A 26,313-nucleotide genomic window follows, 5' to 3' on the forward strand; every position below is an offset into this window, starting at 1 on the left:
TATAGCAGAGTCTTTCATTGAATAAGGCCGTTATGTCTGATAATTTTCTCTTCCTGTTTTCACCAACCTTAAAATACTACGACTGTCTTTGTCACTTAACTTTGCTTCCTTACCTTTCCTCGGAATGTTTTCTACACTTCCCCGCTTTCGATACCGGTCAACCACAGATGTTGTTGTAGACATGGGTATTAGTAATCTCCTTGCTATTTCCGAATGCTTTAATTCCGACAGGTACAGAGAAACAATAACTTCTTTCACATCTGTACTCAATTCTTTGCGCACGGTAGCCATTTTGTTTATATTGGAAATACACAGCAGACGAAATAATTTTTGCTACGTAATTGTGACACGTAACAGTCACGTGGATATGCTATAAATATATACTAATTTAGTCAACATTGACGCCATGGTTAAAAGATACAGCGTCGACGAAGTCGTGTGAAAATGTAAGGTGACGTAATGGAAATTGAATTTGAACGATCACTAATGGCACAATACTGTAGGTAAGAAGTGTCTATTTCTACACAAAATTGAAATTATTAACTAATAATTCAGTGCCTATATCAGCCTATAAGCCTCGATAAACACCTCTGTCAATAAGCAAATCATAACGCTCGGTAGGGTCATTGGAATAATGTAATGTTGATTTATTCCAGGACAGACGCTGATACCGCACATTTTTAATGTAAATAAAGTAACGTTTATTGATTGATTGATTGTTGTTTTAAGTCCCATTCGAGAATTTTTCACCCATAAAGAGTCGTCACCATATACCGGTGAAGGGCTTCAAATTTAGACTTATACTCGGGACTCGGAGCCATTGAGCAGTGAGGGTTCTTTATTGTGCCAACGGCTATCATAACACGGGACCTCGGTTTTTAAGGTCTCATCTCAAAGGCCTGTGACTTTCACTTCTAATCCCGGGCGCTTGTCGATGGAACAGTCACTACATACGTTTACGTCTTCGGTTTGATGCGGCGCGGCAAACGAAAATCGAATTGTAACCATGATAACTCCCGCATTTTCGTATTACCCGATAAGAGAAAGAAAAATCCAAATTATCTATCAATATTAACTAGATCTCAAGTTTTTAAAAAGGTGATTGGATGCCCAGAACAAAATTTACTCGGGCCAGAACTTTATTATAGCCCGGAACCATTATTATAGGTATTCAGCGTTTCGGTCGGATCATTAATTACTCGGAACGAAAATTATGCGGCACCGGCCCTCCCGCTCACGAATCGAACGCCCAACCCTTAGGTAACAGCGACCGGTTAATATCGTAATTAAATAATTCTTATTAATTTGAGTTATTTCATTTAAATAATAAATATTGCTCAATGGGAAAATGTTTAGCTATATAGTAAAGGAGTTATGAAACTTGTATTAGTGAATATAGGCATTTGTTGGATGTAAGATCGTGGTTTGCACTGCCAAATCGTGCCAATATTCACTAATGTTAGTTCAAAAATCCCACAATATTTGCTAACAAGGTCATTATTACGGCCATAGAATTTACGAAATGCTGACTTTGAAAAATTCTTTGAGAGAACAGCAACGTTATGATTGTTCATATTAATTTGCATGCAAGTATCCTCATATAGATTCAGGTTTGCTCAAATAATGGCCCTTAGAGGTAGGATGTCGCCTCTGTACCGGGGAAAACGTTTTAAGACAAATGTAGAAGAGAAAAATATCATTCTAAAGAAGGTCAGTACCAATATGTCTCAGGCTTTCTTTATTTACCACTTTATAAGTTATATATTGCAAGTCTATACAGATTCCTCAGCAGAATAATATTTCGGACATGAAAACCAAACATATATTTTTTTTCATATAATAGAATGAACTTTTGTGATAAATTTCATCTTTAGGCGATTGCTTCTGTCAAGTCTACCGCCGCCTCGGCAAATTTATGAGACACTACAGGGAATAACACTGCGTCTCATTCGTGACCCATAACGCCTTTTAGGCAATTCTATCAGAAATTGTTAGAAACATGCAAGAGATGATTTTGAAATTCCAACACTACTGACTTATTGAGTGAAAAACAATTGGCAGAGATCTGAGATAAAACCACATGAGGATTCATTGAGCGATTTGTTATTATTGTGTTATTTTTTAATGATTTACTGTAAAACTTGCACATATTGCTTTAATATCACGAAATCTTTCCCAAGTACTTATATTAAAATATTACTTAGATCACCATTTTTGCGGCATCTTATATTTTCACGAATTCTGGTTATTGTTGTATAAAATCTTTAATAATTAAATTATACTCGATCATGAGTTAATGCGCAAAAATAAAGTTTTTGCAAAAAAGTGATATTTTTGTAAAGATATATGGCCTTTCCAACAATTTTGAAATCGTGAACATTCTCATTTATTATCTGAATATTGAAAAGTTCCTTATTAAATATTGATAAAGCAAATGTCTTAATGCCAAACACCAACGCAACACCAAACATGAAAAAAATGTTTTTGCCAACAAATGTTTATTATAAATGGAAATGTAATGATCTGGGAAAGTAACCTCAAACGGTTGTACTAAATGTCCTCCAGGCGTAAACAGCATTTGAAAAAGAACTGTATGTAAAAGTGTTAGTTTTATTCCTGTTTTCATGCATATATAGTCAATACAAAGTATCATAACATTAAACTGGCATCATAAAAGTATGCTTACATACAAATATTTATAGTTATGTGTACAGTGTATTGTCTATTTACAATGTCAGAATTTGTATGAAGACCATGGTCGATATTCTATTCATTTGGTAGTTTCATTGTGCAAAAGAAATGCACTTCGAACTGAATCATTAGTTATGTAATTGACATTACGATGAATTATTTATTAAGGCCGTATCCTGATCATTCTTATTTCTAGGGCATTGAAATTCTTACGCAGAACATAAAATTAACATGTATATGCAAAGAAAAATGGGGAGTACTCAACTTTTTTTCAAGATATTAATATAATTTTTATGTGAAAACTCCTGGGCTGTTTATATTTTATAATATGCACTAGCCCGCTACAAAAATGATACTGATGCCTCCTGGAGTAATGCCTAGGGTGGAGCTAAGTTGGTCTTATATTGAAATTTATTATACAGTGTACTAGTCTTTTTTACTCCCGAACTTCTAGGAGACAAACTGCATAAATGTGATAATGATTTTTTAGACATGGGTGAATTAAAAAAAAATGACCAAATGCATATTTATCAACCCACACTGAAAATACAGACAATGAAAATAGATTTCTATGTCTCAGCATATGTCTTTAGATAGTGTCTAAATACCTGCCAAATATCTCATTGATATCTCAATTAACAAAAAAGTTATGCCCAAAAATGATGCTAAAATTGTCAGGAGTGCAACACCTTTTTGTGACATTTTGAAATTTCAATATTTTTTGGAGATCTGTGAAATAAAAAATAATGCTTCATGTTGAAAATAAATACTTTCCTGATAATATTCAAAGTATTGAGCTTTAAATGTGGACTGTTGAAACTTTTGTTTAATCAAGTTGTGGTCATGGCTGATGTTTAAAAAAATGTTATACCATGTCAGGAGTGCAACAGAAAAAATGTAGTGTTGCCAAAAAAACATTGATTGTAAAATTCTGATAGAAAATTAAGACAAAAAAGAATTTTGGAAGTGTAAAATAATAACTGATATACATTTTAAAACTTAAAAATGTTATATAAATCACAAGCAGCATTAATGAGAGTCAAGTATATGTGCATACACAAAAATGTCAGGAGTGCAACATTTGATGTTTTGCTTCCAAGCATGAAAAAACTATAATCATTATATGATTTTCTGATTTTTATTTTGGAAAATAAAGACACAAAGAACATTTTTACCAAATAGATTTATCAATTACAGGATCTGTCTGTGCTTCAGATCCATATTTCTATGGTCAGGAGTGCAACACATTTTTTTAAAGATTCAAGTTCTGTGACGAAAAGACTTCTATTCATGCTTAGAAGTATTCATTAATTAATAATGATCTTTTTGTATAATTTAATGATATATTATTGACAGTTTTATTATCAAAATCCTTCCTTTTTCAATTTTATCAATTCAGATGTGTTTTTATCTTTTTTGTGATTTTTTTAATAAACGTTAAAAATAAACACACTAAAACATTGTCATAAAATTCAATTAATTCCTCCTCAACTTCACTGAAACAACAGAACAAGTTCTTATGTAATTTTCACTTCACAATTCTACTTTAAAGGCCCCAATGCTTTTGGTCAGGAGTGCAACAAATATGTTAGAATTATAAATCATCCAATAAGAATAAAAATAAAGAAAAAATGATGAGTAGAATTTTTCTGGTGGGTTACTGTGTTTGTCTTCTAAAGGAAAATATGCTTTAAAATATATTTTATCTTCTAAATATACATTTAAGCTAGTTTTTTTGGCATAAAATAGGGTAAAATTCCAGATAAAATGCGAATTTTAAATACTTTCATCTGTTTTAATTATGAAGTATCGGACTATAAGTATTGCACAATTTCATTACCACTTGATGTTGCCAACACTTTATGAATTTTTGTGTTCTATGGTTTTAATTTTAAACTTTACTGCAGTCAGGAGTGCAACAAAACTGCTTCATAATTACCGATGCTTTTTAACTATCTTTTCTAAAAAATAAGTTGAAAAAAAATGCTTGATACTATTTGATGTTTAAAACACTATGTCTATCAACAAATTACAGAAATTTTACAGTCAATTCAGGGAATAGTTTTCATCATATCACATATATTTTAAATACAATTTATATATATTACACTTTGCAAATAATCATGTTTTAAGGTCTTCAAAATATGAAAAACCTGCTGTAAACGATGAAAAATATCAACACGACAAATTGATTTACAAAGTAAGAATGTGTTATAATTTTTAAAACAATGTTAAATAAAATACATATCAGATGTCAGGAGTGCAACACAATAATGTAACATAGGGTGACTTCAAAATCTAGTATTTTTTGTAAGAGAACTCGTATATAACAATTCTTTTTTGGCTTAGATTTAAAGAATTGACTTGAAGGGACAAAAAAGTGAATTTTGGGGAATTTTATTGCTTCATATTTTTTTCATATTAAAACTTTTCAAATCAGAATTGAAAAAATAATGTAAAATAACAATCAAAAACCCAATTTTTGTCACATGTACAAGAGAAGATACTCATTCAAGGTCTAGATTTAATCATTTATACCTCTTTTACCATTTTGAAGCATAAAAAACTATAATTTCTTGTGATTATGTATTTTAGAAAGTCTTTTAAGGTGTAATGATATTTTCTTTTTTCAAAAGAAATTTTACTAATTAAAATTCTGAAACTTTTTAATCCAATTGTCTATTCTATTGCCACTTCAGGATTTTAAACTAGAATGCATTTGCAATATGATGATATAAGTGAGAAATATGTTATAAGTAGTTGAATTTTGCCAAAAAATTCAGTTTGGTGGTCATTTTTTTTGAATTCACCCACATCTCTATTTTAAAATTTTTGTCGCATATGTGTAGTCCGGTTCCAGGTGAACCAAAAGTGGACCTTACCTGAAAAAAATCACGGCCAATAGACCTTATCCAAAAATAACAATTTATAAAATAACAATTTGTTTCAAGTTGCCACTCCTTCTGGTTATTTCTCATGTATTTTAAAATCTTGATGTTAACGTGGACTGGATCAGAGTCAAATTTCCGTATACATGTATATATGTGTGTATGAGGGCGAGTGTGTGTGATTTCGATGATCGGCACTTCCTCTGCTATCACGATTTAAAAGTCTTGAATCAAGTACTAGTGTTATTTCAAAATGGTTCAAATTTTATTTAAGTTTGATTCAAAGTCTACAGATCTCGAATTGCTGAATAAATACAAATCAAAATAGAAATGTCTGAAAATCAAATGCACCCTTCTCTCTCACAAAATTTTAGGTTCAAACCAATGGAGCTTAGTGTCGCCAGAGACGAGGAGTATTCTAGTTATAACTTCCAATCATGTTTGAGGTATATTTTCCGGACCATTACCATTAATCTGCATTCTGTGTTGCTTGGAAAACGTTAGCAGTTGATGCAGAAATTCGATAGAGAAAGCAATCTTGTTAACTTTATATCTATACTTCGCTTCACTCGTATATGCTTACAGTCGTGTATCAAATTCACTTTGTTAAGAATCAATATCACAGGTAAAGTTTCAAAAAAAAAACAAAGATTCTCTACAGCGATATTATAGCGTATCGTCATGGATCCATCGCTGTGATGATGTTTTTCCATTTCTATTTTTGCCTTGTGGAACCTGCAAGTTATCTAGAAACCAAAGTCCCTTATCATCGATATGCCTGTTGTATCTATGGCTTATTAGGATATTTCCGAATAAGTTGAAAAATACATTTTCCGCTACGAAAATCAAGTAATAATTCCCTCTAAGAAATATGGATTTTTGTTCACAAACGTTGGAATGAATCACTAATGATCGGTAAAAGCTGTGACTTATTGACAAGTCGGGTTGGTGATGCCAGACGGGGGACTTAATGTTATCTGCTGGACAGAGCTTTTTGATTACGACTGTTAAAAAGAGAAAATCCAGGATTATTACTAATTAGTGCTGTCATGAACATATAAACAGCGTCATTTTGCATTTGTGATCTTATAACAAGACGATGCTACAAGCGCATGGGTATGTATTATTTTCACTTGTTAGAATAATCCAAATCTGGTGGTGGTAGAGGGTGTTCTTAAATCTACTATAGTGTTTCGTTATTTTTAGCCAGCGTGATTTTTTGAAACTCATCATTTAAAAACTCCAGTACTGATATTAACAACTATAATGGATAATATTAAAACTTACTTTTATTGCATTTTAAAATGTCAGCTAATTTCATCTGTTTGCGTAATTTACCATCGCGTGTACAAGTTATATGTTATGTACACCGAGCTAAAGTGATTTCAATTCCAAGTAATCTAAAAAAATAACTTCAGTCGCAGTCAGAATATGGTTGTTAATTGTAGGGTGCCAACAGATTCTTTTCTTTCTATTTAAAACAAAAAATCGCGAAATTCGCTCTTATTTTTAATGTCAATGTCATGAAAGTAATATAAATAGTATTCAGGGAGTAAGAGAAAAGTTCACACTGTGACGTCACTATAAATCTTGGAGCAAACTAGGCATCCAATTTTTTTATTTTAATTATATTAATACTAAATCTGTGCCTTATCTCGAGCTATTCTTCATAAATCTTACCCCTTTAGATGTGTCAATTTTTGTCTTATTAAATTTTAATTAATCTTTGGAAAGGTTTAGGAAAATTAGTTCGTTTAATTGGTAAAATTCTGCTCATTTGAAAAAGTTTTAGCAAATGTATCAACTTTGCTTCTATAGTTACATGATCGTTGCTATGGTAGGGTGAATACAAAACGTTGGTCAGTATGCGAGTCCCCCAGTTGACAAGTCTTGTTCGATCAAAAACTCTGGCTGATATCTCTCTTGTCATGTCTCTCTATGCTTTGATGTACTTACTTTCCATTAATGCATTAAAGGAACTTTTCCTGTATCATTTTGGTGCCATCCGCTACACTAATTAGAAGACAATATGACACAACAGAATTATCAGATTGCTTTGTGGGAGTGTTGTTTAACAAGTTTAGACAAAACATTTGTTAAATAGTACCGGTTTTACCAGCATGCTTTTAGTTTTCCACTGGCCTCTTCTATGCTATTGTGTTACAAACAGTTTTTCCTGTGGGAAAGTAAACATTTTAAGGATTTTTTCTTCTACATTGCATTTATAGATAAAGATATTACCAAATATCCAATGCTGAGTAAAAATACTTTAAAAGTATATAAAAAGAAGGAACATGAATTTTATTATTTTTGAAAAATGGACAATCTATAATTTACTTCTGTAGAAATTAACAAATATGAACTTAATACATGTAACTGGACATGAAGCAATAACAAGTTTGTGGTGCACCTAGACTCAAGTTTTTGATCAACAAGTAATCCTGAGCACTGTTGGAGTTAATTTTAATTGCGTCAGTGGAAAACCGACTTTAAATAAAGTTTATTTTATTTTAAGCAAAATGTTATTAAGGTTTGAAAACAATACTGTTATTTATGTTTGGCTTCTCTTTATTGTTGGGTTGTGCTATTTTGATTCAATAAATATCAATGATATTAATATAGTTCTTACTTTTAAAAGGACTAAACCAATTAAATATAACATCTCTATGATATTGGAACAATTGGAACCTCTTTTAATAGAAATTGACAACTGTGCCCCAAAGTAACTCTGCTGAAACTTAAACAATAAATCAGAATATGATATTTTTATAACGTACGATGGTTTAAATCTTAGGTTGGATAAAATATGCAGAAGTGTAATTATGGAATATTTCTTACTTTAAACGAAAACCTGTCTCAGGTATTGAGTTTTATTCTTGGTCTGAAGTTTCTTTCCATTAAATTCCATTGAGGGAAGTATATATGTGTTTGTATGTGGACAATTTGTCCTTAAAATTAACATTAGAAGCGTGTCTCTGTAAGACCATAAAAAAGAAGTTCTCCAGAAAAAAAGGTTTTCGAATTGACGTGTCAAAGGTCTACATGTACGAGGGGTGATCAAAAAGTTCGCGAACTATCTCTATATTTACAAAACCACAATTCAGATCAGAATGAAATTTGGCACACATATAGTCATACACATGTTCTATAAATAACAGATGTTAAATAATGTTTTGCTCCGTGTTTGTGACGTCACAATGTGAAAATGACGTCAATTTGTAGGTCACTGGTGACAAAAAATGGTTGACTCAGTCGTACTCGAGCAACGAACGGCTGTAAAGTTTAACGTATATCTTGAAATTCCTTTGGAGTAGAATATGATAATTTGTACAAGGTTTATGAAGATAAAAGACTTACCAGAAGTTCAATCATTAATTGGATTGATTGTTTAAGTAAAGACAGGGAGATGGTTAAAAATGATGTTTGTTCTGTTGCCCAGAGAAGGCAAGCTGGGGAAAAGATGTGCCATTAGTTGAGCAATTTGTAATGAAACATCGTCAAGCTGCAATTAGAAAAATGATTGAATATCTTAACAATAATATAATTATTAAATCCCTAAAATATTGTTTACTTTAGACTTTAAACATATGAGATATGATAAAAAGACGGCGTCCATACTTTATCCACATTGGATAAACGACGCTCTAGGGACAGAAGACTAGGGTTGTGATGGATCACCAAACTAATTCTGGGAAGGGATATCTTTATCCACCCATTCTATTGCCGAGATTTGGCCATTTCTGACAGATGGACTGTACTTGTTATAAAGAATAACTTGCGTGGTAAGAAATATAAGACTCGGAAAAATCTTTTAGCTTCTCTGAACAGTCTGCTACGGAGCATGTCACGTGACTGCCTGGATCACGTGATTCGCGCATAGGCAGAACAATGGCAGATGTGCATTAAAATCGGAGAGGACCACTTTAAAAAAATAATAAACACTGAAACCTCATTTTATTTCTTTTAAGGAAGTAATTCAATTAGTTCGCGAACTTTTTGATCACCCCTCGTATGTTTAATAACATCAAAAGTATTATATTATTGACACCTTAGTAAGCAAATTTTTCTTTGTTTTTTCTGAAAAAAAATTACATTACATCACTAATATTTTTTGTAAAAATGTCAAGAAATTAAAAACCTTTTGCCTGTCATTATCAGCGATAAACTTTGGCAAATGCTTTTTGAATATATATTTAACGCCTTTTTACTCAAGTCAGCTGTATTTGGCAAGGACTATGCATTATTAGTTCGCTAGTTAGTTCTTTGGATTTCCAATGCATAATTTTAAATAATAGTTTTTTAAAAAATATTGCTGAAAAGAAAGATAATTCCTCACAAATTAAAAATAATTGGAATCTTATTAGAAAGGAGAGGTTATAGGTGGCCTTTGTATGGTGGCCATATACACTTTAATTTGAAAAACGATACAGCGGATTGATACGGTCTTGATGCGTCATAATTGTGACGTTGGTAACAGACGTTATACGATGTAATTAAGCCAAACAATGCATAACAACTAATGTTATGTTATTTGGAGATATCATTCTCCTCATTTCGTTTACTATTTAAAAAATTTGTAGAAGATATGGACGTGTTTCATTAAGAATTCAGAATTGTTAAACCCTCCGTTAATTGAATCATGTTATCCAAAACTTTTATGCGTGTAATTAGATACCAAGTTTTTATAGACGTGAGTCGTAATTACGCTTAATACGCTAATCTTTCTTTAAAGATTAGAGAAAATCAAAACAAACGTAATTTCATTTACCCGGAATATGGGATCGATTCTTCTTCATACTTGGAAAATTATTGTTGAAATTATCGATTTTAGTAGCTTATAGAAATGAAACAATTTTAACGACCCTTATCCATACCTAAAGCCCACTGACATGGCGTGTATCTCTTATTATGAACGATCAGGGATTATTGTGTAGCGCTGTTTTTTTCCTGGATTTTATTGCTAAAAACGACTCATATCCACAGTCATCAGGAGAGGTGATGATTTAATAGTGATTTAGCAGACGGCACAGGTCCTTCTAGCGAACATCAGCCCTTTTGTTGCCGACGACAACAAAATGTAAAATCAGAGGTATTTTGCTCTTTGTAGAATAACAATGTCGGGGGAAAGTAGAACCGATTGGAGAAGAATAATTCCCTGATTTATTTTTGGAAATGGGATTAGCCGAGGCATTCTCCCTCTATGGAAACTTTCAAGGTGGGATTTTTTTTTCATATTTAAAAGAAAAGGTAAAAGGAAGTGTTCGAATTTAAGAAAATTTTATCTTTACATATTTGAGGCGTTTATGTGTTCTAAATCAAAATGAGTATTGAATGTAATTGTATTTATTTTATCGTATTTTGTGTTCAGTTGCTGTTTATGTGCAATGTCACTTCTGTTGATAATTTAAATCTTTATCGATTAAATCTAAGAATTAAATCAATGGACCTATTGACCACTGTGAGATTCTTTCATATTTTATAATTACACAGTAAGTTATTTCTCTATCCTCTTTCTTAAGATTTTTAATAGGCTTTAAGTAAAAGTTATCATTTCCTTGAAAGTTTGTTCAACTTAAGCAGAAAATTTTATCTTATGTAATTATAGTATAATTGTATTGTATATGAGTAGAGAAAATATTATGTTTTCTGTCAACACCGAAGATTTGACTATGTAATAGTATAATGATATTTGTACAGTAAACATTATATTGTCAGGCTTTGTTAACGACTAATAATTATTTCTAAGGCTTTCTAATTGGGAAAAAAATGTGTGTCTAAGTTTTGTTGTATCATGACGTAACTCATGGTCAATATCGTATTTTGCGCATATAAATTTTTCAAACTTCATTTTGCTCCTTTCAAAAGCAGTAGAGATATAATATGAAAAAAAGGAAGCTGTTCAAATTCATGGGCTATATATCAAGAGAATTCGATGCTGAGAATAGTTTATTGAAATTAAAAACAATGAAAACAAGTGATAGAAAATGTTTCAAAGGTATTGCATTACTTTCGATTTTCGTCATCGAAATGTATGGGATTAAATGTATTTTTAGATGTATGTATGTGACTATATATTATAAATGTAAAATCACAATCGTTTATATCTTATATAGGATAGGATGTATTAATTCCTATATACATGTATGTAAGTATGAATTACTATGATTATTAACAATGGCTCCTTGAAACTCTTTTGCAGCTGGCTTTGGTTTAGTGACAGTTATTTGGACTATCGGATTAACAAAAGGTATGTAATATTTTCCCCTTTGTACTAAAATGTCAATTCTTCAGAAAATGTTCACTCGTGAGGACATAACACTTATGGGTTCGTTATTCAGCGCCGATACTATACTCATCATTTATAAAAGTAAACAAATATCAAATCAATTCTCTAAAGCATCAACTGATTAGCAGCCTTTGACATTCTACATTTATAGTGGAGTAAATATTCCTCGAGCAACAGTTTAGTCATTTAAGTGAAGTAATGCTTTGAATAGAAATTTTCAAATATTTGTGGTTCAGTCACAATTTCCGATAACATTCCAAACACGACTGAAATAAAAGTTCTGATTTTTCATATCATTTTTGCATTGATTACAACCTTGTTTTTATATACTTAGTATCTGTAAGTTATAAAAATGTTTGTAATTTTCCAGTTGAATAATTTCAGGCATCGCTTCTTCAGGTGAATCTTTGGTATACGTTCCAGTAATTCAGGGACTGATGAACACGACATTTCTCTCGCCTCTTCCAAGTCAGAACGACACATTCTGTTTAATTACAACACCAGCGATGTCTCATAATGGGTCCTCTGGTGTTGCGAATATGTCATTGTTATCAAGTGAACTTGTCCAGCGTGACTTATTAACAACTTTAAATGGGTCATCAGGTATATATATATTTTAATTATTATATACATGTATATTCATATTATTAGTGGAAATCGATTTTGTACTTAGTAGAGTTACGTATCTATAAGGTAATAGACTGTTAGTATTACAAAACCATTTTTGTTTGGTTCATGGTAATTATTAATAGTTACTTAGTCGCTTATTGCAGAAAATAATAAAATTGTCAATATGATAAATATTGATCAATTTTTAAACTTGACTATTACAGAGTGGGGCACATTTAAACCAACCTTTGCAAAATTGTAATTTTGAATTACAAAGTGCGCTTATCGTTAAGTCTAATTCTTAGATTTGAAAGTAAGGAAAAGGGGGGAATGGTGTATTTGAGGGCCAGAGAAAGTTTGCCAAGTAAGCCTAAGTTCCGATTCTAAAGAAGATAATGGAAAGTACAGAAAAATAAATACTAACTCGTGTGTAAAGTTGATTTGCACCTTTTCTCATAGATCTAAATTGCAGTAGGACTAAAAATATAACCTACTTGCCCAAAGTTCACATGCACTAAAACACATCCGGGTGCAAATTTGCTTATCTGTAAAATCTGCTCAGCGTGTAAATATTTAAACACTAAATGCTTCTTTGGTTGTTAGTACGGGAATTAATGTTGCTGCTGTTGAAAAAGAAAAGCATAATCCGTGTAAGCAGGTTATGTAATTCTTGTTTTCTGCAACAGCTGCGATTTTAATTCCCATACTAACAGATAAAGACGTTTTAATTCCCGTAGTAACAAGAAAGAAAGACATTTTTTTTGTTTATGTATGCATGTACAAATAATTATTTAAAGTAGGATGAAGTAGATAAAATATTCTGTTATTGATATGTACATCATTGTACGTTTCATTGATGGAAGAGCCAGTGCTTTATAAATCTGTGGAGGTGATATGCATAGGTGGTGTTAACCGACTGATGAACGAACAGAAATAAAGGAGATAATATTCAGTGGATGTAAATATGCGCATGTGAACGGGGCTGAAACTCCGATAATGAAATGATCAGATTGCAACACTACAGTTGAATTTTAGGACTGCAACTCGAAAGGACCCTAAAAAATCTGATAATTTTTCATACAAAACTGTGTTAGGCACATATTCATTTATAAACTTATGTATGCAATTCATCTATCTTATGTGACATATTCAAACATGTGAACGTGTAGCACAATTTACACACACGTTCAAGTATTAAAATTGTCTTCCAAAACATTTTTTTTTCATTTGTTTAAAAAATAAATCATTTCCTTATGAAAAAGGCGAAGTTAAAGAACAGTGATCGATCTAAAAAAAAAAAATAATAATAATAAAAGAACACAAATTTGTGAACAAGGCATTAAACAGGACCCCGGAAATTTAGAGACTGTAGATAAAATATTCAACATAGAGACACCGAACATCGAGAATAAAATATTCAATGTAGAGACTAAGAATAGTACTACATTCAATTTAGCGGAGGATAAACTGAGGACACAATACAGGAAGTCTTCCAGTAGAATGTGTATAAGGAAACGACTATAGCTGGATGTTTCTTCAAGACTGATATGTTTATTATATTTTATGTACAAGTCACAAAAACTACCAGCCTGCCTAGGATAATTAATGATATCTTAGACTGGGTCTTCTCTTGGTTCGATAATTAATACAGCAATACATAAGCTGCTTCGACTTCATCATCTTACCAGAGGTTTTATAAAGTAATCATGTAAAAACTAATATTGACTTCATCATGGCAAAACAGGCATTTTATTACTAAAAGCTGACATTTCAGGCAAAATAGTCAAAGCGATTACACTTTTTGGGCATCTGTAGCAAATTAAGGAGAGATGTACAGGAATGACCAATCAAACTGGTTGACTTAAATAGCTTCTGCAGCTGGGGTTCACATTTCAGAGTAAAATCAGTTAACGAAGAAAAGAAAAAAAAATCTTTTCCGAAGTGAATCTTGATTCTGATATTTAATTTTGCCATTAAATTAAGTTTTGTGTAGTGAATTCCTTTCGTGTTATGATGCTACTGCAGTTAAGACCAAAATCTTCCACTATTTGACATGAAAACATTCACCAGCATTAGTCCTTTTAAAGTAATTTTATTTCTTGTCTAACTTATTTGGAAAGGTATTCATTTACGGCTCAAGATAAAGTGTCCCATAAAATGGCATTGAAACGGAAGTAGATTCCATAGGGAAAAGTCGACAATGTGTTATGAGAATTTAAAATTATAAAATTGCTGATCAAATTTAATTGATTACTTTTAATGGGCATTATGTTTTAATTTAAGCAATGGATTATAAAAGGAACTTGCTTTGTTATCCTTTAGTTCAATTCATTTTACTAGGCAATGCTGACGTTGATGATGGGTCCAGTGGAACAAAGCTTGAATATTAAATGCGATCTATCCAATTAACAAACTCCTCTTTCCATTCAATATTAATTTTTCCGGTATCGGCAACTCCTTCGTTTTCGAGTTTTATCCCTTTATTCCTTGCAATTAATCCTTCTAAACAATTTATACACTCCTGTGTCTGGCCAGAACTATATAAGAAGAATAAATGCGCTTCTTAAACGTTGCGAGGTCATTTCCAATATTCTATCTAGGTCAGATGGCGCTGGAGTAATTCATGTCCTATTCGAATGTTCTCCAATCCACAGAAGGACACGCGTTCACACTACTCAGTACCCTGGCAACATATTTTTCGAAAAAAATAATCTTCTGAAATTAATATCGTCTTTTCATTAAATGTATTTTATTTTGTTATATGGTACTAGTATACAACGTATTGTTTCTGATTGCTAGCAAGAGCACTAACAAATACCTTAGTCTTTTTTTTTTTTACTGGGATGCGCATGCTTGAATTCACGGTAGGATATTCATGTCAGTTTCGAAAATCATCGGAAAACATATCTCAGTTTTGTGTTTTGACGTCTAAACTGTATTTCAGAGATCAGTAAATAATAAAATATCTAGCTTTTTGAGATGCTATAAAATGGTATCACTCCAGACTGAGTGCTGGAATATTTTAAACTTGAGGTGCCTATTGGTTCCACTGACCTCTGAAAATGATAGGATCTTCCATTTCTACATTAAAGTTAAGTGAACTATACAATACTTGGAGCACTTTGAATAAACACACGTACTGCTCTTTGAATACACACACATACGTTTATGCATAGTGATGCCATCCCGAAGTGAAGCACTGGAGTTTCACCATGTGGAATTAAGACATCCCCACCTGTGCAGCACTGTCCAGGTATTTTGTTTTTTTTTTAGAAGGGGGCAAGCATAAAATAATAGGAAAAACACATTAAATTGTTTCTTATATAATTATGTTAGGAGAAAAAATCTGAAAATTTGAAGGGGGGGGGGGGTACAAAGAAAATAAAAAAAATGGGGTGATGATGGTTCTCGTTTTACTACTATATTGTGGGCAGGTTTGAACATAATGGAATGAATGAAAATACATGTCCACGCTTTACAGCCAGAGAGCATTCTCACAACGGGGGGTAAGTCCTTTGGCACTACATGTGCTTGTCTGGTGTCTACCTATTATTAATTAAACGATTTTGCAAAATAAACCAATGGTTCAAAAACCTGCTTCTGTGTATAGAATTGGTTACAGCGCTAGCTCATCCACCTTTTATTAAAATGATAAGCTTGTTTCTTCTTTCTATTGTTGCTGATATGGATGAAAAATTAAGTTTCGCTCTGTGACCTGATGTCCCGATTCTGTTTCCGGCGCCTCGTCAAACCTGAAGTTAAACAGATTCTATAGGTACATGTAGTAAGTGTTCTTTGTCAAGCGCCTTTCAGACATGACCTTTAAATTTCCGAGGTCCCACGTCACTGTAGGCGATTGCAAAATGCAAAAAATCAGCTAAAATCCGGCGAGGTCTCTACGTACATGAGAGAAAATTCTCGAATGGACTTGAATTAACATACAATCAAGTTTGCATAGAACAATTAATCATTGATAGATTGAGGTGCACTAGCTGTTGGACTCTCTTTTTTCATAATGATATGTCTCATGTCAACTACTCGCGGGTTAAGTTTGAGTTGTTTTATTACTTCTTTGTAGTTGATCAACATTTTCACGCAGCACAATATGTTGTTGTAAGGACATTTTTAAGAAAAACAAAAGCAGAAATATGTTAAATTTTTCTTTTATTCGCAACTTTTAGTATTTTCATTTCCTTGGACTTCCAAATAATTTAAAAAGTATATGTCAGCGAGGGCACTGACACTGGGGGGGGGGGGGGGCTCTTCAGAAAATTGATGATTTTCCCAGCACCGAGGAATATTATTTTCTTTTTTCATATGGAACTAATTTAATAAAAATGCCTCAATTTTAACAATCAAATTAAACCATAAATTAGTAAACAGGAAAATCCTGTGAGCTTTTTTTCGCTATGCAACCTGTGCAAACGTAAGCACTGCAATTACCAAGTTATAAAACATCTCAAAACTTTAGCTACAATATTTTACATTATGACACTGACAAAATGTTAACCCATATCTGAAGTACAATAATTTACTTTCAAACTTCATTTCAAAGGGAGAGAAAATACTATTTTCGATTAAAAAATGACAGATTATCGGGGAAAAATGTTTTACGGTAGGAATTAACAAATCACCGTGTGGCATGAGCAGATGCAGGGACTCATCCCCCTAATCCTGGCACTCGTCTTAAACCAATCACATATTGTAGTTAGTGATTAAATACGATCAACCATTGCAGTGATTGAACATGTAAATACTAGTATTTACATTAATGGTTCTTATCAGAATTCGTGATTTACTGATGTAGTATTAGCAGAAAATCTGCGACGTAACAAGACTTTTTCTGAGAGGAAAAAATCCATTCATTAAGCAAGAACGGAAGCAAGTGATTCCTTAGTGTTATTGACTTTTGGTTTTTTGTCTCCGCAAATAGAATTCTTAATCTAGAGATGACGTGGTAACGGTCTCCGCTGTCTTCGAGTATACACACTAGAAGGAAATAAATTCAAATGAATAGTAGATAATTACTGTGCCTTCTTACGTCCATCACAGTTGATCTAATTAGCCATTTTTTTCAAAATCTCCCAAGATAGTATTATAATAGAGACAATAATGTTCAGTGCACAGGGATCACATACTTACATGGTACATGTTTTACAATCAGGTAGAAATATGTCTTTCGCCGTAAGCATTACTCGGTGAACGGAAGAATTCGAAGTATATATATACATAAACAAGCATTTCCCTTGATATGTAAGGTTTGATTTACAGTGAACTGTTAGCTAAGTTTCTAATATTGATCCATAAGTAACATTTCTGGTCATGTTCTTAACATAATGGTTTTATTCATCAAACGACTTTTAGTTCGTTTTACTTTTATGTCACAATCTCTTTTTCTGGCAAAAATAGCACATTGATGTAAAAAATACAAATGTTACATTATCCCGACATTGAAATCAACGTTATGTTAATGGGCGTTTCCTCTGAATAGCAGAAAAGCGATACATGTCTTATTATATAAATGTTATTATAAGATAACAGAAAAAAACTTGACCAAGAAAACTCATTTGAACAATCTATAAATCATTTATTCTATTCTTATTTATCGCCATGATTATTGTTGCCAAAGAAACTTTGGTGTTTTCCAGCAGAAAACAACAATTATCAAAAACGCTCAAATTACCAAACCTTGTAAGGTTTCAACTGCATCTAATAGCGCAAAATGTAATCATTATCTTTTGTGAATATTCCATTGCTAACTGTGAATTAACGTACGAGAAAACATTTCAAACCTTGTGATGGTTTTGTCATTATTACCATTTTCTAAGATATTTTCTGTAGATTCAAAGCTCCCTTAATTTTGACACAGTTCTTTCTTGAAGGACGCAAACAATGATCCCTTTAAACAAACGTTGTTTGCTCTTTCTCCAAGTTTCCTTTAAGAAAATCATTTGTACTAAGAACACCAAGAGCAAGTAGCGACACATGGTCTTAAAAAGTAAAGCATGTTCTTTAGGATGTGCAATTTGAAAAAAGATTAAATAAAATTAAGAAAATGAATAAAATTAAGAAAATGAATTACATGTATATTTTTGAATGACTTATTCATTGATAAATTTTTCAGAGCTTTTTCTGTAATATTGCTTACCTGAATGAATCATAGCACAAAGAACAGCCTTACATTACACGTTGATACATTGAAAATCATGAGAAAGAAAAAGTTTCAAATTACTTTGCATTTTTTACGTATGAAAAGCGGGGAACAATGATGCCATAATCACGATATTCTATCTATCTATCTCTGTCTCTCTCTCTAATATATATATCTATCTATCTAATGTTAACTTAAGTCTAAATTCGGGGTTATTTTTCTTCAATTTGTAAATCAAGGCAGGCTACTGACGAATTAGTTGATGTTACAGGAATTTCAACAACCTCGTTTAAAGTCAGTATGTTGTAAATTCTATGGTCGTAATAATGGCATTATTAGCAAATTCAATCTATCATTGGCTCTTATTTTGACTTACATATTTCATACCAATTGTTAGGCATTTGTTTCTGTAGTAAATTTGACTATATATTAATCCGTTTACCGGATCAATACATAAGGCTCACGGCGGATCCGACCATTCAGCAGGGGATGCTTACTCCTCTAGGCACCTGATCCTACCTCTGGAATTTCCAGGGGTCCGTGTTTTATGCTCTGTTTACAGATTCGTATTGTTTGTAGGTTTTCTGAGATCGATCAATGTTCGTTATCTTCAGATATTTCTTTTAAGGTTTTTAAATACGTTTGCTAAAATATGATGATATAATTCATAAAAGCTGATATAATGTGTAATTGAAACCAACATGTAATAAAACACTGCACAAAATAACTCAAACTGTAGTCTGGAAATCTTGGAAGCATAATCAAACAGTATTGTAAATATTTTGAAACCAAAAATTTGATTTTCTTGCAGGAAACCTTCTCATACGAAATGTAGTTCTCTCTCTCTCTTTTTTTTTATACAGTACAATTTTGTTTTGGTTTTTAATAGAATATAGTTGAATTTGCATTGTAGAATCCAAATAAATTATTATCAAAACTAAAATATGCAACATTTTTAATTCAGAGCTCCAGAAAAAAATTCCTCAAAATATGAGGGTCGAATTTCTTTTAAGGGTAAACAGAAACTTATGCTCAAAGTACATCATCTGAATACTTTGATAAGAAAACAGACTACATTGTGCAATGGTCACATGTTCACAAAGCTATTATAATTAATACAAAGCAATCAGGAACTAAATTCTGGCTTGGCTGAGAAAAATAAGGTAAAAGTGAAGATAAGCCGTGACTAAGGAAACTAGGAATTCGCAGTGTTAGGAAGCATATACCGAACGTAACAGAGAAACTGATGTGAACTAGTCAGAAACTAGAAGAGCTTATGCAACGGAAGTGTCATGTATGACTAACATAATATTGTATACAAAAAGACTACACTAACATACATAATTTTGTTATTCTTTTTTTAATTTGACAAACGTTATTGCCATGATAGTAATTATATAGAAAAAGGTAGTAGCAACGCTTGAACTCCCACAGTTTCAGTCCAATTTCAATATAACTTGGAACACAAGAGGATTGCACTAAAATATAATTCTATTACATGTACATGTATATCGGATTTTGATTTCAACAGTGCATACTCAGTAGTAATGATAAAGGTGAAGATAAGAAAAAGTGATCGATCTAAAAAATAAAAAACCTACAAACAATACAAATCTGTGGACAGCGCATAAAACACGGAACCGTGGAAATTTCAGAGGAGGGATCAGGTGCCTAAGAGGGTTAAGCGTCCCCTGTCGACCAGTCACATCCACCGTGAGCCCTAGATATTGATCAGGTAGACGGAATAATCCACAAGGCCTAACCATTTGTATAAAAAATGTCAGGCAAAATGCAACCCAGTGATAGATTGCTAACAAGATCATTTTAACGACCATAAAATTAACGAAATGCTGATTTAAACGAGGAAAGTTGACATTGGAAAAGCTGAAGGCATAGCATTTATCACATATAGTTTAGTTGTTGGGTGTAACTAATTTTAATGGAACATTTTCGTTTGAACTTTTACTATTGTCACTTCATACCTAGATAAACAGGTAACACAAATTATTATGCATATTACGTCGAACAGAAATTTGTTTATTCATGATTTTAGTTTTCAGTAAATATTACATATTCATGTGGACTGAAAGATATCAATCGATTCAAATCTAGATTCACTGATTTGAAATTACATGTATTTGAAATAGAGATACATGTGGTTTGTTGGTATTTTAGAATGGACATTTGATATACATATGAAAGATTACAAACATTTTCTGCTCAGCAGTTTGTAATCCCCTGTATGAAATAGGGCCTAGACATTAATCCTGTAAAGTTTGCTGGTTTTTCATTTTTAAAAAAAGTATCTTTCAATTTTAACTGTAGATGTGATTATGTGAAACATTGAAAAGGTATCTTTTTCTTATTTTTTACAGGAGGTGTTATGTGGAAAAACAATTTCGAACACTTGTATCTCGTGCAGAAGATGGGGGACATAACACCTTTGTATGAATTTGTAGACGGTGTGTATAGTTACCTTGTCCCCATCAAAGTCTTCAACGAAACCAGAATATGCTTATACTCGGGATTTAGTTCTGTGACATATGAAATTTACGTTATAAATTCTACACTTGATCCTGAGAGTTTTATATTCAAGGACCAACAGGAGCTACACTCATTCAGTTCACACTGTTTCTTTTACAACAGTACAGATTCAGATATTATTTTAGTGAATAGCTCAAAAGCTTTTGGTGTTCTGATAATGGAATCGGAAACGCTTCAAAGTTGTTGCCCCTATAGAGCCTTAGAAGCAATCCCAAATATAATGAGTGCAGGAACAGAGTTTGTGTTGGTCACTGAAGAGGACTCGGAAATACTTATGATGGGTAAGTATAGCTTTCACATAAACATCACTTTTTAAATTACTGAAGTACTTTTTCCGGCGTGGTACTAATTTACGCAACATGTGTGTACGCGGTCACAAGTTTTCTGCGGAAATTTGTCCCGACGCACTTAAAGTACATTTAAGGCACAGTGGCAGTCTAAGGAATCCGCTTAATTTTCTTCCCGCGGATTGAACAGATTGATTGTATGTTGTTTATCGTCCCTCTCGAGAATTTTTCACTCATATGGAGACGCCACCACTTGCCTATGGAGAGCTGCAAATTTTGTTCTATACTCGGCATTTACGGCCATTGAGCAGTGAGGGATCTTTTTTCGTGCCAGCACCTATTGCGACACGGGACCTCGGTTTATACGGTCTCATCCGAAGGACCGATCGCCACGTCCCACTGTGGGATTCGAATCCGCGACGTAAGGCTAACTCCTTACTTCGCGACTCTAGAGCAGATGCTCTAACCACTGCGCCACGCGCGCGACGCGGATTGAACAGAAATTGTGATTCCGCGGAATGTTGATCCTGTGGAAAAAAGTACGTTTACAACACTCTGCATTTTCACCTATCTGTTTAAACCCCTAGAGGTAAATAATAAGCAACAAGCATAATTTATAAGGGAGAATGGTCTGATAAATCCAATACCAGTTCAATTCTCAGAGACTTTGAAAAAGGAATCAGTGGTTGATTCTATGTTAGAAAATGTTAAATGTGAAGTTTATTTATCCATTTTTTTTTCAATATTTCTAATATGGTCTTCCTTGCAAATTAAGAGAGCTTGAATTATACTTGATAATTAAGCAGTTTTAACTGCATCTTTAAGAGGGACCGACCCTCTCTTAAGAGAGAGAACTTACCGAGTAAATAATCCTAAAATATCCATTAGTTTGTCTAACCAGAGTTTAGTAATGCACCCTGAGAATAGTCAGTTCAAACAAAACGAACGTATGATACAAACATCAACATCTATTTTCTTTTGCCAATATTTTTTAATATATTTATTTATAACATCTAGCGTAAAATATTTGCGTCTATTTTTTTATATTTTGCAAATTGATAATATATAGCTCTATCTTTGTATGAACAATTTTAAAAGTGCACTAATGTATTATGTACCATACATAGAATGTTGTAATCGTTACATTTTTCACTACAAAAAAAAATTCTTGAAAGAAAGATAACTCTTGCTGATAAAAGCATTTTTTTTTCTTGAAGAATGATGACATTTTTTCTAGATCTTGAAGAATGATGACAGTTTGATAATCTGACTTAAAAAGCAGCGTTCATTATGTTTTCTCGTATTAATTTGATACGTTTGAAACTAAATTTTATTATTATTAATTTTTTGTGTGATTGTAAATTTTTCCTTTTCTTATTCTCTGTGTCAAACTTTCTTCATATCCTGATCAGATATAACATTTATTTCTGAAAAAAAGAAGCACCGCTTCTTACTTCTATTCATTTCGAAGCTAGTGCTGTAGTTATTTATGAAAATCAATATTTTGTTTGTGAAATTTATAGCAAAGGCCATTGGTCTTAAAGATGTCAGATTAATGTGAAGTTTTAGAGATATACCAATGACCTTCCTCAGTGCAGGAATCGTTCTTTTTTATCATTATAACTCGTCTCCACATTGTTTAAGGTCTTGTATGAAAGACCCGTAGCTTTCACCTGTAATGGTGGAGAATTATGCGATGAATCTGAAGGCCTTGGTCTTAGAATTTTAATATTCACTTTCTGATCTCTAGGATTATGAATAATTCATGTCCATATTTCATAGTGTAAGTTCAAGTTCATTAGTTTGTGAAGCCACAACTAGGCTGTCAATGATCTATTCACATGCGTTCATTTTTATGAGTATGTGAGCTATGTGTCCTATAGGCCTTTTTGATCCAATTTTAAACAATGCAGGAATATGAATTTTCTGTTAGATGTATAGATTTTTATTGTTTTAGTGTTGTAAATCTCCTCTGTCTAAAACGAGAACATCGTTTACTCATCGGGCTAAGCATCAGTGAACGTGAAATTCAATAATCTGTTAATCTAGCTTTATCTTTTGTTGTTTGACTTTATCGTCAGAAGAAATATTCGATGATTATTGGCAAACGAGGTACTTCATATTTTTAGCTATAATACAGACATTAAATAAAGACAAAGGAAGTATTATCTGCCTAATGCTTCATCAAGTCCTGTAATTTAACGTACTTTTAGAACAAATTGGCTATTGTTTTAATTAAAGAAAAAGGGACACAATTTCCGTTTACAGGGGAAAATAATCAGACCTATAAATCAACGCATTAACTAGTTGGCAAAAGTACAGTGTACTAGTTTCAAGTACTATATCACTTTTCAGTTCTCTTAATACTGTGATTGTACTGGATCGCGAAAATAAAGTGATTAACTTTGCCATCACCTGAAACTTTTTTTGCTTCGTTTTTAATTATTTGCTTTGACCATCTCTTCAAGTACTGTATTTATATTTGAACTGTAGAATACATTTTACTTTCTTGTTAAATAAAGGTACACGTTAAAGAAAATTCAAATAAAATGTACTTAAACTAATAGGCTTTTTTTTCCAAAACAGTGCATCATTTAAAGTCATTTTTTTCCCATTAAAAGGTGTATGTTTAGCGACATTTCCATAATTTTGTTTATCGTACGTCATTTTATTATCTTTCGCCGAGAATAATATTATATGATAGTCTAGGGTTTACATCCAGTCTAATAGCTGTATCTTTTGTCAGTGGACACAAACTTTGATAATGATTAAGAGACGATCTACAAATTTTAAATGCATTGACGGCTTAATGGTGCTCTTCCACATCAATGAATGATCAACTTCAAGTCGCCAAATAGGCGTTTGAAGTGCCTTCAGAATCCATTACCTTGGAAACCGTTTCCTTCCGTTTGATTGTGAAACAAAATATTTTCATCAATTCTAGATGGCTCTTAGTCCCTGTTATTAATACCAGCCTTTTGAACACTTGGGAAAAAATAGAAATAGAACTATTTTTTGTTTGATCTGAGCATAAAGATATTTTTATAGATAAAATTATAAAGCTCTGATTTCATTTTCAGGGATAGAAAATTCGGATATCAATGTCAAAACAACGGAAGAAGAATTTAATTTCACCGTTACATCTAACACGGTAAAGAAATTAAATGTGAGTGGAAACCTCACTTTGCAATTAACATCGTCAAAACCTATACAAGTCATGTGCCTAACAAACGTGCAGAACGGTGAGAATTCATCTTTTCTGAATCTCTTCACTTTGTTCCCAGTGGTACCTATTTTTTGCAATTGGTTGGAAATTTCTTCCAGCTGTTTTGACGAACCTTGTTTGATTGTTCTGACAAAGAAAACTAGCGTTTTCCCCTCCATATCGATTAATGGTTGGCTTGTAATGGCTAAAAACTACTCATTTGGTAATTACAATGTCCAGGAGATAACCAATCTTCGGAAAGGGCAGTATTTTTTACAAATCACAGACAGTGCGGGATTTGCCGTTTTTGTTTTAAACAGAGACCTAGGGAGATTGTACCAAGTACAACCCCTGAACAAGAACCAGTGCTCTGTCATTCATAGTTCCTTACCATCGTTACATTCATCTACAGCCATTCATTCAGAGATCGAAAGCGAAAATACGACAAACAGTAATGTAACTACTGCTTTTCGTGTTAGTAAAACATTAACACATTTTTCTTCCAACCATTCAGTAACTTCCAGTAACTCTTCTGATGAGAACTCGACATCATTATTCGTAACCTTGATACTGAACACAACTACCGAAAAAAGTGCCTTTGTAAATGTTACTTTATCTTCAGTTAATGCAACGAACACAACAATTCTGACTACTGATTCCTCCAAATATGGGAGACAGGATAAAGAAATGGAGATTGGTGGGTTAGCTTTTCAGTCTCAAACAAATCAAAACACGTCTAATGAAGGAGCCCCAAGCTATAATATATTTCTTCAAGATGCAGAAGAGGACGATAATAGTCAGGAATATATGATAGCAGTGATTCTCTCCCTTTGTGTTGCCATATTTGCTGTTATTGCAGTGATATCTTCTTTCTTGCTAATGGAATTTATTTCGAGACAGAAACAAATAAGAAACACGAAAATTCGACCATTCGTGTCATAACTGAAATAACTTGAAGATACGTTGTGCTTGCTATGACGTAAATATGTTAACTCTTCAACTGTGATATACGTAAAGAGTGTAGCTGGAATTTCGATTTTTAACCAGTTATCTGCCAAAGATTTCCTGCATAGTTGAAAGAAATCAATTTCTCTTTAGAACACCCTCTTTACTTACCCATCAGAAAACATACTGTTCTTGTCCTTTATAATTAGTGCTTCTGTTCTATTTGTTCAGCTGAAAGCTTTCCATCGATATTACTAATTATAATCCTTTTATGTACTTTGTACATATTATATGTAGAAAAAAAAAGTCCGTCGTTTCAAACGAGCATCTCGTACAATTAAGATTTCTTAACATTAACAACATATTTGTATTTTTAAACAAACCATGAGATGAATGAAATATGCAACAATAAGAGTTGCAATGAATTAACTATATTTATTTTATATAAAATTAAGTAAGTTAAAATATCTGAAGAATTATATAAATGTCCAACGGACAAAATGAATGATGTATTGCTGCAAAAACAACCACGGACTTAAAACAATGAAATAGAAAATTTATAATCCTTTCAACTTATTTAATAAATCATAAATACAATTTTGTGTTTTACTAAACTTTTTGTGCATTATAGATGCAATGAGCGGAGTTATGAACGGAATTATTTTGTCGTGAAATGTTAAGATAAACGAAGAGTTAACTGAGAGCAG

At 32.4% G+C, this 26,313-nt stretch overlaps 1 protein-coding gene across 3 annotated transcripts; it reads left to right on the forward strand.

The window, feature by feature from the left end:
• On the forward strand, positions 1–26,146 carry LOC133182410 (uncharacterized). 3 transcript variants are annotated; one of them, XM_061317264.1, is made up of 6 exons: positions 1–503; positions 10,687–10,794; positions 11,779–11,826; positions 12,250–12,468; positions 21,001–21,450; positions 24,537–26,146. In XM_061317264.1, exons 2-6 carry the CDS (start codon positions 10,752–10,754, stop codon positions 25,601–25,603), a joined length of 1,827 nt encoding a protein of 608 aa, XP_061173248.1. In that variant the 5' UTR covers positions 1–503; positions 10,687–10,751; the 3' UTR covers positions 25,604–26,146. The 3 variants fall into 3 exon arrangements, with proteins under 3 accessions (XP_061173248.1, XP_061173240.1, XP_061173257.1); XM_061317256.1 differs by lacking the exon at positions 1–503 and adding an exon at positions 6,140–6,695; XM_061317273.1 differs by lacking the exon at positions 1–503 and adding an exon at positions 6,140–6,695 and having other exon boundaries at positions 12,265–12,468.
• Positions 26,147–26,313: the final 167 nt, after the last annotated feature.

The sequence above is a fragment of the Saccostrea echinata genome, unplaced genomic scaffold, assembly GCF_033153115.1.
Source record: "Saccostrea echinata isolate AGI-Se365-2 ecotype Australia unplaced genomic scaffold, CSIRO_AGI_Sech_v1 ptg000001l, whole genome shotgun sequence".
NCBI lineage: Eukaryota > Metazoa > Mollusca > Bivalvia > Ostreida > Ostreidae > Saccostrea > Saccostrea echinata.

Coding starts and splice junctions, on each gene's coding strand:
- LOC133182410 (XM_061317264.1), top strand. CDS start 10,752: ATGGGATTAGCCGAGGCATTCTCCCTCTATGGAAACTTTCAAG. Junction 12,469..21,000: donor AACTTTAAATGGGTCATCAG/GTATATATATAT, acceptor TATTTTTTACAG/GAGGTGTTATGTGGAAAAAC. Junction 21,451..24,536: donor CTCGGAAATACTTATGATGG/GTAAGTATAGCT, acceptor TTTCATTTTCAG/GGATAGAAAATTCGGATATC.